Consider the following 15,001-nt stretch of genomic DNA (forward strand, 5'->3'; position numbering starts at 1 on the left):
TTTTAAAAAAAGTATTAACTGTTTCTTATTTGCTTTGATTGTCTGCCTTTGTTTCTTTGTATCCCAGGCTGCTTATGAGAAATACTATTATTCAAAGAGGATATGATATTTATTGCCCCTAAGTAAGATTACAATTGTTAGACAAACGCCTAAAGCAGCCTTTTCTAACAGCCGTGAGTACAGGGTAGCAGCCACCATGCATTTGTGGTGGCATTTGGTCATGGGCCCTGGAGATACAATGTGGGCCTTTTTAGGTGCATGGTAGAAACCAACCAGGACAACATATTCCTCATGGAGGAAAATTGATTTATTAAAATAAGAATATGAACTTACAAACTGTCCTATTTTATTATATTTATTTATTAGTATTCTTATTATTTGAGACAGAGTCTTACTCTGTCGCCCAGGCTGGAGTGCAGTGGCATGATATCCGCTCACTGCAACTTCTCCCTCCCCGGTTCAAGCAATTCTCCTGCCTCAGCCTCCTGAGTAGCTGGGATTACAGGCATGCGCCACTGTGCCCGGCTAATTTTTGTACTTTTAGTAGAGATGGGGTTTCGCCATGTTGGTCAGGCTGGTCTTGAACTCCTGATCTCAGGTGATCTGCCTGCCTCGGCCTCCCAAAGTGCTGAGATTACAGGTGTGAGCCACCATGCCCAGCCTCTATTTTATATAAAAGCAAAAAGAAATATGTTTTGGACAAGAATGAAATAAACAGCATATATATTTTATAAATTATTTTTATTATGGAAAATTTCAAACATAGACAAAAATAAATAGTACAGTAAACACCCAAATACTCACCCTGGATTCAGCACTTTTCAAGATATTTCCAGTCTTCTTTTTTCATTCAGCACCTCTTTTTTGTTCCTGAAATATTTTAAAGCAAATCTCAGACTTCATGTCATTTAATTCCTATATACTTAATATATATATCTTTTTAAAAAAAATCGTTGCTTTTCTTATCAATGCAATTGGCATAGAATGCCTCATCCATGTTCTTAGCTTCAACAATTTTTAAGGTACTTCATGGCTTAATATGAGTTTTCTAAGGATATTTGATTTGGTTATTTTTAGCATAACTACTCAACACCGAATATGGAGAGTTAGAAGACGGATAAAACAGATCATGTTTCCCATGAATATTTAAGTACTGAAGGATCTTATCTTTTGAGGGGGACTGCTTTAGAAGGGTTTTCTGGAATAGTATAGACTAGTATAATTACTTTATTGTATTTCAGATGATGTACAAGAAGCTTATAACTTAATTAAGGATCTGGAACCTACTACTCCTCAGGTAACTGAGAATGTTTTACATTTTTACTAACCAAGTTCTGCTAAAAGTGGAACTTCAGAAATCTAGTTGGAAGTCATATTAGAGAAGATAAGGCAGACTCCTGCCTGTAGAATACCAGGAAAAGACCATATGTATTCATTTAGGAATGTTATATGCGACTTGTGATATGAGAATGAATGTTCTGGGCTTTTTTATGTTTTTAAACTCCCTTGTATGTAGTCATTTTGTCAAAAAGGGTAAAGAAATTTGGAAAATTCCTTTAGTGTTTGGAAATATGAAAATTTAGAATTCTGACGAAACTAACAACTAGATACATGCAATTATTTCATAAATTGTCTATAACTTGTCTTTCTTCCCCATTGGATTGTTAACTCCTTATAGTCAGGGACTGTGTCTATATTGTATCTCTAACACTGTATACCTGAAGTATATAGTAAACATTCCATTTATTGAATGAAGGACCGATGAAAAATATTTCCAGACCCCATGAAGTTTAAACAGGTATATTTCTCAAGTATATTAAAAGATTCAGCTTCTTTCATGCTGTTCTGTGTGTGAGCTCTCTTAAATGAAAGATTGATAACGCTGCTTGCTAGGGAGGGTATCTATTAAAGAATTGAACCAAGTCTGAAAAAAGGGATACAAGTGAGGCCTCAAGACTCCAAAAGAGAGAATACCTTATAAATGGACATCAGAGGACACTTTTATTTTTTTTTTAGGAAAAGGATTACTAGCAAAGAAAAGTAGCTATAACATTGGAAAGGGGCCAGGAGTGGTGGCTTACGCCTGTAATCCCAGCACTTTGGAAGGCTGAGGCAGGTGGATTACCTGAGGCCCAGATTTCGAGAACAGCCTAGCCAACATGGCGAAACCCCGTCTCTACTACAAATACAAAAAAATTAGCCAGGCGTGGTGGCTGAGGCCTGTAATCCCAGCTACTTGGGAGGCTGAGGTAGGAGAATTGCTAGAACCCTGGGGGTGGAGGTTGCAGTGAGCTGAGATCACACTACTGTACTCCAGCCTGGGCGACACAGCGAGACTCAGTCTCAAAAAAATTGGAAAGGGAAAATAATGTATATGATATGGTCACAGAGAATGGCAGTGGTTGAGAAGGTAATAAAAATTATTATATCAACATTTTACTTTTTTTCCCATAGAATTGAAATAAAATGAAACTTATCTCCTAGAGCTTCCCCTGAATTATTTTTGCTTAAGTTTGAGAATTTACAAATATGGTAAATTTTGTTATATAGATACTTGGCTGCTGGAAACTAAATGAGTGAGTCCTAATTCTTTCATTCAAGCCAGGGATAGAACAGAGAAAAGTAACTATAGGTAATCTTTGATAATTTATATAAAATATTGAGTTAATGCAAGGAGTTAATTTGAAAATAATCTCATAGCTCCACATTCATCTTAATCAGTGTTATTCCATATTTCTAGGAGTATATTCTCAAAGGAGTGGTCAATGCAGCCCTTGGCCAGGAAATGGGTTCAGTGAGTATGAAATCACTGATAGGTGGGAACTGAACAATGAGATCACTTGGACTCGGGAAGGGGAACATCACACACCGGGGCCTATCATGGGGAGGGGGGAGGGGGGAGGGATTGCACTGGGAGTTATACCTGATGTAAATGATGAGTTGATGGGTGCTGACGAGTTGATGGGTGCAGCACACCAACATGGCACAAGTATACATATGTAACAAACCTGCACGTTATGCACATGTACCCTAGAACTTAAAGTATAATAATAATAATAATAAAAAGAAATCACTGATAATCTGTAGGTTGCAAAGTTATAGGTGTGTGGAAGAGAATAAAATGACTATCAAAGTACAAGCAGCAATAGGCTCTCCTGTAGCTCCTTTTATTTCTCCATATTCCCCAATCCAGACTCCATTGTGAAAAGAATGTTGTATTATTTAGAGACCAAAAAAAAACTTATAACCCTAAAGACTCCTGCTTTCTTAAAAAGGTCCAATTTTTAAATAGCAAGTTATTTAATAAACTTAAAAATCATTGTGCAACTTCATTCTTATTTGCAGGGACTTTTTTTTTAACTTCCATATATCTGTAATTTTGGCATCTGTAAAGTGAGGAAAATTATTTCTCTGGAGAAGTTAGTTTTATAAACACCAAAACACTGTCTAAAATTGCTCTTATCCATCTTAATGTAGCATTCTTTGTTCTTTTTGGAACAAACTGGGATATGAATAAATCTTTTTATCTCAAGTGCATTCTGCAGTGCCTTGTATAATAGATAGGCAGCAAATATTTATTAAATAAATGAGTTTAATAAATACTGCTTGTTATATCTATAGCTCCTGTTCCAAGGTCTGATATATGGTAAAAGAGCAATAGATATTTGTAGAATGATTGAGTTCATTTAATGAAGTTTTAGGATAGAATTTAAGGATTTGATTATTTTTCTTCTTTTCTGCCTGTCCCTGCACAGGTTTTAATTCAGTTTCGGGTCTAGTTGTTATGTTAATGAGAATTAGCATTGTTTGGGGCAATATTTAAAACAAGGGTATATGTTAAATCCTGACAAATGTGTTAGAACCGTAAAGTATGATAAAAATATTTTTACCTTATTCCTCCATATCAGCTCAGTTTGTTTTTCAGAGGGATCATATGAAAATTGCCCAGCAGTTCTTCCAGTTGGTGGGAGGATCAGCTAGTGAATGTGGTATGTCTGAAATCTGGACTTACGATCTGCTTTATAATTGGAATGGGGCATATACTGACTGTGAAGTTTGATTCTCTCTCTAGGGATGTATCTATTAGGCTTCACATTATAAAGTGGGGAGGTCAGAAATAAGAGAGAGTATTGGAATTGGTTCTTCTCAACGTCTCAGCAAAAGTGGGATCAGAGAATAAATAAAGGAGAGTAAATGTGCTGTTTTGTTCCTGAGAGTTTTAAAACTTTGAATCAGTTTTAGATATAAAATGTTATTTTTTACTGAGTTTTCAAGAGCTCTTTTGAGCATTAACTTTTGTCACATTCTGGTAGGTCATTTGCCTTTAAACTTTGCCTATGATATTTTTTTCCATATAAAAATATTAAAACCAGCCAGGCATGCTGGCTCAGGCTTGTAATCCCAGCACTTTGGGAGGCTGAGGCTGGCAGATGGCTTGAGCCCAGGAGTTCAGGACCAGCCTGGGCGACATAGGAAGACCTCATCACTACAAATCATAATAAAAAAATTAGCCAGGTGTGGTGGCACACACCTACAGCCCCAGCTACTTGAGAGGCTGAGGTGTCAGGATTGCCTGAGCCCAGGAAGTTGAGGCTGCAGTGAGCCATGATTACACCACTGCATTCCAGCCCAGGCAACAGAGTGAGACCCCCATCTCAAATATGTATACACCATACAACCAATACTACAGAAATTCAAAGAATCACCAGAGGCTCCTATGAGCAATGGTATGCCAATAAATTGGAAAACCTGGAAGAAATGGATAAATTCTTAGACACATACAACCAACCAAGATTGAACCATAAAGAAATCCAAAACGTGAGCAAACCAGTAACAAGTAATGAGATCGAAGCCATAACAACAAGATTCCCAGTAAAGAAAAGCCCATGACCCGTTGGCTTCACTGTAGAATTCTACCAAACATTTAAAGAAAAATTAATACCAATCCTACTTAAACTATTCCGAAAAAGAAAGGAGGAGGGAATATTTCCAAACACATTAAGACCAGTATTTCCCTGATAACAAAACCAAAGACACATCAAAAAAAGAAAACTAAAGTCCAATATCTCAAATGAAGAGGGATGAAAAAATTGTCAACAAAATATTAACAAACAGAATTCAACAACATATCATTCATCATGACCAACTGAGATTTATCCCAGGAATGCAAGAATGGTTCAACATATGCAAATCAATGGGATACATCATAGCAGCAGAATGAAGGGCAAAAACCATATGATCATTTCAATTGATGCTGAAAAAGCATTTGATTAAATTCAACATCCCTTTATGATAACCCCCCCCTAAAAAACAACTGAGTATAGATGGAACATACCTCAAAGCAATAAAATCCATATATGACAGACCCACTGCTAGTATCATATTGAATGGGGAAAGTGGAAAGCCTTTCCTCTAAGATCTGGAACAAGACAAGGATGCCCACTTTCACCACTGTTATTCAACATAGTATTGGAAGTCCTAGCTAGTAATCAGACAAGATAAAGAAATAAAGGACATCTGAATTGAAAAGGAAGAAGTTAAATTATCCTTGTTTGCAGATGATATGATCTTATATTTGGAAAAACCTAAAGACTCCACCAAAAAACTATTAGAACTCATAAGCAAATGCAGTAAAATTGCAGGATACAAAACCAACAAACAAAAATCAGTGACATTTCTACATGCCAACAGCAAACACTGTGAAAATCAAAAAAGTAATCCCATTTATAATAGCTACCAATAAAATTAAATACTTAGGAATTAACCAAAGTAGTGAAATATCTCTACAATAAAAACTATAAAACATTGATGCAAGAAGTTGAAGAGGCCGGGCATGGTGGCTCACGCCTGTAATCCCAGCACTTTGGGAGGCCGAGGTGGGTGGATCATGAGGTCAGGAGATCGAGACCATCCTGGCTAACACGGTGAAACCCCGTCTCTACTAAAAATACAAAAAATTAGCCAGGCATGGTGGTGCGCACCTGTAGTCCCAGCTACTCGGAGGCTGAGGCAGGAGAATGGCGTGAACCCAGGAGGCGGAGCTTGCAGTGAGCCGAGATCACGCCACTGCACTCCAGCCTGGGCAACAAAGTGAGACTCCGTCTCAAAAAAAAAAAAAGAAGTTGAAGAGGACACACAAAAAAGGAAAGATATTCCATGTTCATAGATTAGAAGAATCAATATTGTTAAAATGTTCATACTACCCAAAGCAATCTACAAATTCGATGCAATCCCTATGAAATTACCAATGATATTCTTCATAAAAATAGAAAAAACAATCCTAAAATTTATACAGAACCACAAAAGACCAGAATAGCCAAAGCTGTCCTGAGCAGAAAGAACAAAACTGGAGGAATCACTGTACCTGACTTCTAATTATACCTCAGAGCTATAGTAACCAAAACAGCATGATACTAGCATAAACACAGACACATAGACCAATGGAGCACATTAAGAGAACCCAGAAATAATCCATACATTTACAGTGAACTCATTTTTGACAAAGGTGCCAAGAACCTCTGGGGAAAGGACAGTCTCTTCAATAAATTGTGCTGGGAAAACTGGAGTTCTATATGCAGAAGAATGAAACTAGACTCCCATCTCTCACCCTACATAAAAATCAAATCAAAATGGATTAAAGACTGAAATCTAAGACCTCAAATAAGGAAAATTCTACAAGAAAACATTGGGGAAACTCTCCAGGACATTGGTGTGGGCAAAGATTTCTTTTTGTGTTGTTTTTGTTTTTGTTTTCTTTCAAACAAGATAGGCTTTATTTAGATCACTAAAACTAACATTTTACAGACAGGTAACCATAACATTACACAGCAAAGTATAGCTGTAAAATCTCAAACAAGAAAGGCAATGCTTTCTTTAGATCACCAAAAATAATGTTTCACAGAGAGAACTGTTAGAAGCAAATGTATAGCTGCAAATTTTCTTTTGCCATCAATATCGAGTTCCTCTAACATACTTTGAGACTACTTTGTGGTTTCCAAGTACAAACTAAACCTTGTTGGACAGAGTTGCCCAGCTTCATCAAAAGAATGAAACCAATTTGCAAAAAAAAATTTATTTAATGCTAGCAAATAACAAAATAATGTGGTTCTCGCTAATGAACTGCAATGTCTATTGAAATAGCCTAACCTATGTATGCTTCCACAAACATTTCACTGTGAACCCAGTTGCTTTTTTCCTGCTATCACAGATGGTCTACACAGTAGCAAGTGTTGTGTCAGAGCACTATAGGCACCCAGGAAACAATTCCTAACAGAATAACTACAGTATGTGGGCAACTCAAACAACAGGGCCCACCTCTGTCAGAGCCCCCACATGGGCATTGTGTTTGTGCTCTGGGTAAAGACCCACCACCTTGATAGTTGTTCATCTGGAACCCAGAGCACCAAGCTAGACAGAGGTGTTGTTCTTACAGAACCATCAACATTGTAATAAATAGCCCGGAGATTCTTGCTGTGTAATGCACCTCACAGGAAGTGACATAAGCTGACTCTAGGAAAAAGTAATCACAGTATTCTGCTAAAACACCTCAAATAGAGATCAAAGTGCTTCAATAAAGCCTTCAGATTTTTCTCAGAAAAGGACATCTTTCCAAGAATTTCTGGAAGTTTTACAAACAATTGCAGCAAATATTATGCCCCGTAAATGTAACAGGTGGAAGCGGCTGGTCACCTGGTGGGTAATTATCAGGCATAAGCTTCTAGGATAGGACCTTGTTCATTTCATTAGTTTTTCTCCTTTCAAAGCCAGCGAACACTGCATTTCCTTCCTTGCTAGGAGTCAGAGGAATAGGTGAAGACGATCTGCTGTGCACAGGTGTCTTCTTTTCCAGGTGCAGAAACAGCTTGGGTATGCTGGCGGATGTGTGCTGCTGCCGGCCCTTGGGTTGAGGTGAGGTGCTGCTGTCAGAAAGTCTGTCACAGTTGGTGGTGTGGCTCATGGACCGCCTCAGAGGCTGCAATGCTTCCAACTCAGCTTTGTGCCTTTTGGGGGTGTCTGGTTCACTAATGGTTGGCTGACTCTGTGGACTGTGGCATGGATGAACAACAAAGACAGGCTGGGAGAGAGTTCCTCCTGGATCGTATTAGGGTTTTTGGCAATTTCCTTAATTAGAAAAATAAAACATGGATGAAGTCACCTTTTTTTGTTTTTGTTTTTGTTTTTTTGTGTTTTTTGAGATGGAGTCTCGCTCTTGTCACCCAGGCTAGAGTGCGGTGGTGTGATCTCGGCTCACTGCAACCTCTGCCTCCTGGGTTCAAGCGATTCTTGTGCCTCAGCTTCCTGAGTAGCTGGGGATTTCAGGCTCCTGCCACCATCCCCGGCTAATTTTTATATTTTTGGTAGAGGCGGGGTTTCGCCATGTTGGCCAGGCTGGTCTCCAGCTCTTGGCCTCAGGTGATCCATTCACCTCAGCCTCCCAAATTGCTGAGATTACAGGCGTAAGCCACCGCACCTGGCAAAGTCACCTTTTTATACTGAGCTTGTTCATAAGGATAGAGTAAAACCAACAGTAGAGTGTAATCAAAGGTTATTCTTAATCCATCCACCATCTCCTTACAAAGGTCAACATTCTTTTCTTCTGGGATATAATGCACGTTCTTACTGGCATGTGGCATAGCATGATGGTGACGAGGCCTCTCATTGGCTGAAAAGGCTGCATTGAGAGCAAAATGCTTCCAAGATCATTATGATGTTGGTCTGGCATGAAACTTTCACTAACCATTTCCTTCTGTTAATGTAATAATAATCATCCTCCTGCTACTTCAGAACTTCAGGAATTTCTGTAGTTACTGTTGTTTCTTCCATTTCTCTTTTTATTTGAAGCTCTGGTTCTTCTTTCACATCAGTCTTTTCTTCAGTATCACTTTCTTCACTTATTTCTTCATACTTTGCTGCTGTCAGAGGAACTGCTTGATGAGTTTTCATCATTTTCATCTTTTTTGTCAATGAGGAGGCTTTTAAGCAGAATCAACACCAGGCAACCTGCAGCACTTCGTTCTTCCTGTGCTCCTCAGGTGAGCTACAGCTTTTCTTGCCAATTTATGCTGTATTCTACGATTTTCATCGGTATCATGAAGCACATGATCTTCGGCCGCCCATTGATCCCAGCTTCTGTTCCAGCCATTAAAATGGATCAGATATTCTGGGATCTTTCTGCCTTTTTTGTCTTTCCCAACAATAACAATCTGGTTCTGACGGCAGGGCTTCCCATGGGAGCCCACCTGGCACTGAGCCACACTGGAGGAGAGATTTAACACAAAGACAGAAACCCTAGTCCAGAGGCCTCCTCCACTGGCGGCCCACGTTGGCTTCAGGGGGTGCAAACAGTAACAACAGAGCACACATGAGGTTCCCAACCATTTGTGAGTGACCTGGCCCAAAGATTTCTTGAGTAATACCGTACAAACACAGGCAACCAAAGCAAAAATGCACAAATAGGGTCACATCAAGTCAAAAAAGCTTCTTCACAGCAAAGGAAACAATCAACAAAGTGAAGTGACAATCCACAGAATGGAGAAAATACTTGCCATCTGACAAGGGATTAATAATCAGAATATAGAAGGAGCCCAGACAACTCAATAGGAAAAAAATCTAACAATCCAATTTGAAAATGGGCAAAAACTCTGAACAGACATTTCTTAAAAGGAGAAATACAAGGCTGGGTGCCGTGGCTCATGCCTGTAATCCCAGCACTTTGGGAGGCTGAGGCCAGTGGATCACCTGACGTCAGGAGTTTAAGACTAGCCTGGCCAACATGGTGAAACCCCGTCTCTACTAAAAATACAAAACATTAGCTGGACTTGGTGGTGGCGCCCGTAATCCCAGCTACTGAGGAGACTGAGGCAGAGGAATCACTGGAACCCAGGAGGCAGAGGTTGCAGTAAGCCGAGGTCACGCCATTGCACTCCAGTCTGGGCAACAAGAGTGGAACCCCGTCTCAAAAGAAAAGAAAAAAAAGACATACAAATGACAAATGGGTGTATGAAAAGGTGTTCGACATCACTGATCATCAGAGTAATGCATCACTGTTGGTGGGAATGTAAATTAGCACACCCACTGTGGAGAACAGTTTGGAAGTTCCTCCAAACACCAAAAATAGGATGACCATATGATACAGAAATCTCACTGCTAGATAAATACCCAAAAGAAAGGAAATAAGCATATCAAAGAGATATTTGCACAACAATGTTTATTGCTGCACAATTCAAAATAGCAGAAATTTGGAAGCACCCTAAGCATCCATCAACAGATGAAGGAATAAAGAAAATGTGGTACATATACACAGTGGAATACTTACTATTCAGCCATAAAAAGGATGAGATGAGATGAATGAGTTGAGATCCTGTCATTTGCAACAGCATGGATGGAATTGGAGGACATTATGTTAAGTGAAATAAGCCAGGCACAGAAAGACACACTTTTCACTTATTTGTGGAAGCTAAAAAATATTAAAACACTTGAACTCTTGGAGATAGAGAGTAGAGTGATGGTTAGCAGAGCCTGGGAAGGGTAGTGGAGTGGGAGGACAGTGAGGATGGCTACAAAAAAAAAAAATTAGAATTAATAAGATCTAGTATTTGATAGCACAACAAAGTGACTACAGTTAACAATATAATTTATTATACATTTCAAAATAACTAGAAAAGTATAATTGGATTGTTTGTAACACAAAGAAGGAATAAATGCTTGATGTGATGGATACCCCATTTACCCTGATGTGATTGTTATGCATTGTATGCCTGTATCAAAATATACTGGATGTCCATATGCAGTATGGATATATGGACTACATACCCACAAAAATTTAAAAAAAAAAAGTAGATTAATAAAAAATATTAAAACTATTTTTAATTAAGTTTTTCTTTTCTATAATGATTACTTGCATGGGTATTAAGCTTAGAAAATGCTTTCTGCCACAGTTATATAATAGTCACCTATATTGCCAACTAGTAGTCTTGAAACTTCATTTTTGTGATTAAAGTATTTCATCAGCCAAGATTCAGTGAAAGATTTGAGAAAGGGGTATAAAAAGAGATGCTAGCTAGCCAGCATGAACCAATATGGTACTGCCTGTACTGGTTGTCTATGCCTGGCATCTATTCTGAGTAACTGTTCATGCTGAACTGAAAATTATATTAAATATTTTTATCACTCCTGGACATTCACAAATGTTTCACCAATACCAGTTATTGCGTACTATTTTCCCCATTTCATTCATTCATTCATACAATAAAAATTTATTGAGCTGTTGAGGATACAGCAGTAAACAAACAAAACTCCCAACCATTGTGGAACTTAAGTCTAGTAGGGCAGATGGACTAGAAACAATATATAGTGGCCAGGCGCTGTGGTTCATGCCTGTAATCCCAGCACTCTGGGAGGCCGAGACAGGCAGATCACAAGGTCAGGAGATTGAGACCAGTCTGGCCAACATGGTGGAACCCCATCTCTACTAAAAATACAAAAATTAGCCAAGTGTGGTGCGTGCCTGTAATCCCAACTACTCGGGAGGCTGAGGCAGGAGAATCGCTTTAACCCAGGGCGCAGGTTGCAATGAGCCAAGATCACGCCACTGTACTTCACCCTGGGCAACACAGCAAGACTCTGTCTCAAAAAAAAAAGAAAAAAAATAATATATAGTATATATATAGTGTGTGTGTACATATATATTTATACTACATATGTGTATCTGATACGTATATTCTGATCCTGATCCAACTTTTTGCCTGATATCAGATTACTATTTGAGTGGTGGAGGATTAGTATAACTCCCACTCTTGCCACAGGCATTCCTAAGGCTCCTTATTCTGTTTAATTTTTTTCCTTTATCACTTATCACAGTCTGATATACTATGTATATCAGATATATATATATATACACACTATATGTATGTACATCTCATCAGATACACCACAAAATGCCACCATTTTCTGTGGTGGCATTAGTGGCATCAGCTAATCCTTAAGATTAGTTTTGTGTTTATCTGGTATAACTGATGGTTTTAAATTTTATATGTATATCTGATTAGATATACATATATAGTGTGTGTATGTATATATATATATCAGATGTACATAGTATATCAGACTGTGATAAATGTTAAAGGAAAAAAACGAAACAGGATAAGGAACTTTAGGAATGCCTGTGGCAAGCGTGGGAGTTATACTAATCCTCCACTACTCAAATAGGAATCTGATATCAGGCAAAAAGTTGGATCAGGATCAGAATCAGATGGTTCCATGGCAAATTATTTTTCCATTTGAGATTGGAAGTGCTAGGTTGATTTAGAAAAGTGATGATGGAAACCAGGCCACACTAATTGAATATGCACATGTTGGATGAGAGAATCAAAGCCTTGGAAAATGACCTGGTTAATGTAGTTAGTGAACCTGCAGGGCGTGTGTTCATTTCAGACTCTGGGAGTTAATCCCCAGAGAGATTATTGGTCACTCTCAAGGACTGTGACCTCCATTATATTGGGGTTTTGTCCACTGAACAAAATGTATAATTTCAGAATCTAGAAAGATATTTTGGAATATTTTCCTGTCTCTAAATTATTAAATAAATCAAACTTCAGCTAAAGAGGATTTTAGTTTCATGAATATATGTGGGTTTTTTTCCCCCTCCATTTCAGATACAATACCAGGGAGGCAGTGCATGGCTTCCTGTTTCTTCCTGCTTAAGCAGTTTGATGATGTCTTGATTTACCTCAACTCATTTAAGGTCAGTATAGAATTATCTACAAGATTTTATATACAAAATACTGTAGAATGTATCAGAGAAGATAAGATATCCTTAGAGATGGCCCATTTTCTGTGGTGGCATTAGTGGCATCAACTAATCCTTAAGGTTAGTTTTGTGTTTATCTGGTATAACTGATGGTTTTATATTTTGTATGTTCATTCTCAATGTGACCTGTTCTTGGGATGTTTTTCAGAGTTACTTCTATAATGATGACATCTTTAACTTTAATTATGCCCAAGCCAAAGCTGCAACAGGCAATACCAGTGAGGGTGAAGAGGTGGGTACCTGCTTTTGAAAGCATTTGAATGATTCTGTCTAAAGACATCCTTATCTGTTTCTCACTGGAATAAAATGGTCAAGGGTTAAGGATTATTAAAGATTCCTCTGTTCTTAGGATGCATTAAAAAGTACACTGTGGAGAAGGTGCAGGGACACACACCTGTATTCCCAGCTGCTTGGGAGGCTGAGGCAGGACAGTGGCTTGAGCCTGGAAGTTTTAAGCTGCAGTGCACTGTGATCATGCCTGTGAATAGCCACTGCACTCCAGCCTGGGCAACATAGTGAGACCCTATCTCTTAAAAAAAAAAAAAAAAAGGTACAATGTGAATAGACATAGATTTTATAACCATATTAAAATTTTCCCTTTTTAGCAAATTTTATAGAAATATAACATATGTACAGAAAAGTATACAAATCATAAGTATACAGCTTGATGACTATCAATATGTTTCTTTACTTATTTGATTTCTAACTTAATTGTATTTTTGTGGTCATAGAATGTGGTCTGGGCTGGGTGAGCTGGTTCACACCTATAATCCCAACATTTCAGAAGGCTGAAAAGTGGGAAGATCACTTGAGCCCAGGAGTTCGAGACCAGCCTAGGCAATATAGTGAGACACCATCTCTACAAAAAATTTTTTTAAATAGCTGAGTATGGTGGCACGTGCCATTTGTTGAGGTTTGCCTTACTGACCTGTGTGTAGCATGGTCATATATGCTTAAAAAGAATATGTATCATACAGTTGTTAATTATTCTGTTTGAATCTTCTATATCCTTACCAACTTTTGTCAGCTTGTAGTATCAATTTCTGGTGTAATATTTTTATTTTTATTTATGTATTTATTTATTTTTGAGATAGAATCTTGCTCTGTCGCCCAGGCTGGAGTGCAGTGGCATGATCTTGGCTCACTCCAAGCTCCACCTCCCGGGTTCATGCCATTCTCCTGCCTCAGCCTCCCAAGTAGCTGGGACTACAGGCGCCCACCACCACACCCGGCTAATTTTTTGTATTTTTAGTAGAGACGGGGTTTCACTGTGTTAGCCAGGATGGTCTTGATCTCCTGACCTCGTGATCTGCCCACCTTGGCCTCCCAAAGTGCTGGGATTACAGGCGTGAGCCACTGCACCTGGCCAATATTTTAAAATCACCACAATTTTGTCCCTTACTTTTCTTAGCAGCCTGCCTAGAATTTGGTCATCTATAATGCTACAGTGATTATCAATCTAAGGCAAGCCAATAATGGGTATTTTTGTTGCAAAACCATCCTCATCCGTATTCCCTTTCTTTCCTCTTCTTGCAGGCGTTCCTCTTGATCCAAAGTGAGAAGATGAAAAATGATTACATTTACCTCAGCTGGTTAGCTCGGTGCTGTGAGTCTTCTTTTAAATGTTACAAGAAGAATCCTCTTTTTCTTTTTGGTTACATAATCTGTTTGGAAATGGCATGGAATGTTTTCTGATTTGATTTTGCATTTTGTTCTGAGAATGAGTAAACACTGAAATTAAGGGTTGTTAATGCAACTCAGTAAGTGTTGCCATGTAAATGTGTCATGCAAGTTTACCCTGTGATTAGTTCTACCATATAGCATTGACCTAGTACTTATAGCCTGAAAAATGTCAAGTTCTTTCTAAAGTCTCATTACAGTTTCCAGAGTCTCAGCTTATAGTGTTGTTTATGAAATGATGTTGTTACACTAATTTTAACTTTTCACTATGGGTCAAGTCTGAAAAGTGGCAAAATGTCAAAAATGTAATTTTTTGATATAGAACTTTACTTTCTGTCTCTTTCTCTCTCTCACTCACTATCTTTTCTTGCTCCTTTTTAAAACTCAAGATTTAAAATGTTGGCCAGGCACAGTTGCTCACACCTGTAATCCCAGTACTTTGGGAGCGTGAGGCAGGCGAATCACTTGAGGTCAGGAGTTCAAGACCAGCCTGGCCAACATGGCAAAACCTCA

The 15,001-nt window shown here is 38.4% G+C and overlaps 1 protein-coding gene and 1 pseudogene across 6 annotated transcripts in view; one reads left to right on the top strand and one right to left on the bottom strand.

The window, feature by feature from the left end:
* IFT56 (intraflagellar transport 56) overlaps positions 1-15,001 on the top strand; it is a 64,513-nt gene that overhangs the window by 37,775 nt on the left and 11,737 nt on the right. For all 6 annotated transcript variants that reach the window (XM_007983094.3, XM_007983095.3, XM_037991151.2 and 3 more), the window contains 6 exons: positions 1,242-1,297; positions 2,741-2,794; positions 3,926-3,989; positions 12,654-12,742; positions 12,957-13,040; positions 14,345-14,414. In XM_007983094.3, coding sequence (XP_007981285.1) covers positions 1,242-1,297; positions 2,741-2,794; positions 3,926-3,989; positions 12,654-12,742; positions 12,957-13,040; positions 14,345-14,414 — 417 coding nt within the window. The remainder of the gene's footprint in view (positions 1-1,241; positions 1,298-2,740; positions 2,795-3,925; positions 3,990-12,653; positions 12,743-12,956; positions 13,041-14,344; positions 14,415-15,001) is intronic.
* LOC103227333 (MSL complex subunit 3 pseudogene) lies at positions 7,320-9,262 on the bottom strand (annotated as a pseudogene).

This window comes from Chlorocebus sabaeus, chromosome 21, assembly GCF_047675955.1.
Source record: "Chlorocebus sabaeus isolate Y175 chromosome 21, mChlSab1.0.hap1, whole genome shotgun sequence".
NCBI classification, from domain to species: Eukaryota; Metazoa; Chordata; class Mammalia; order Primates; family Cercopithecidae; genus Chlorocebus; species Chlorocebus sabaeus.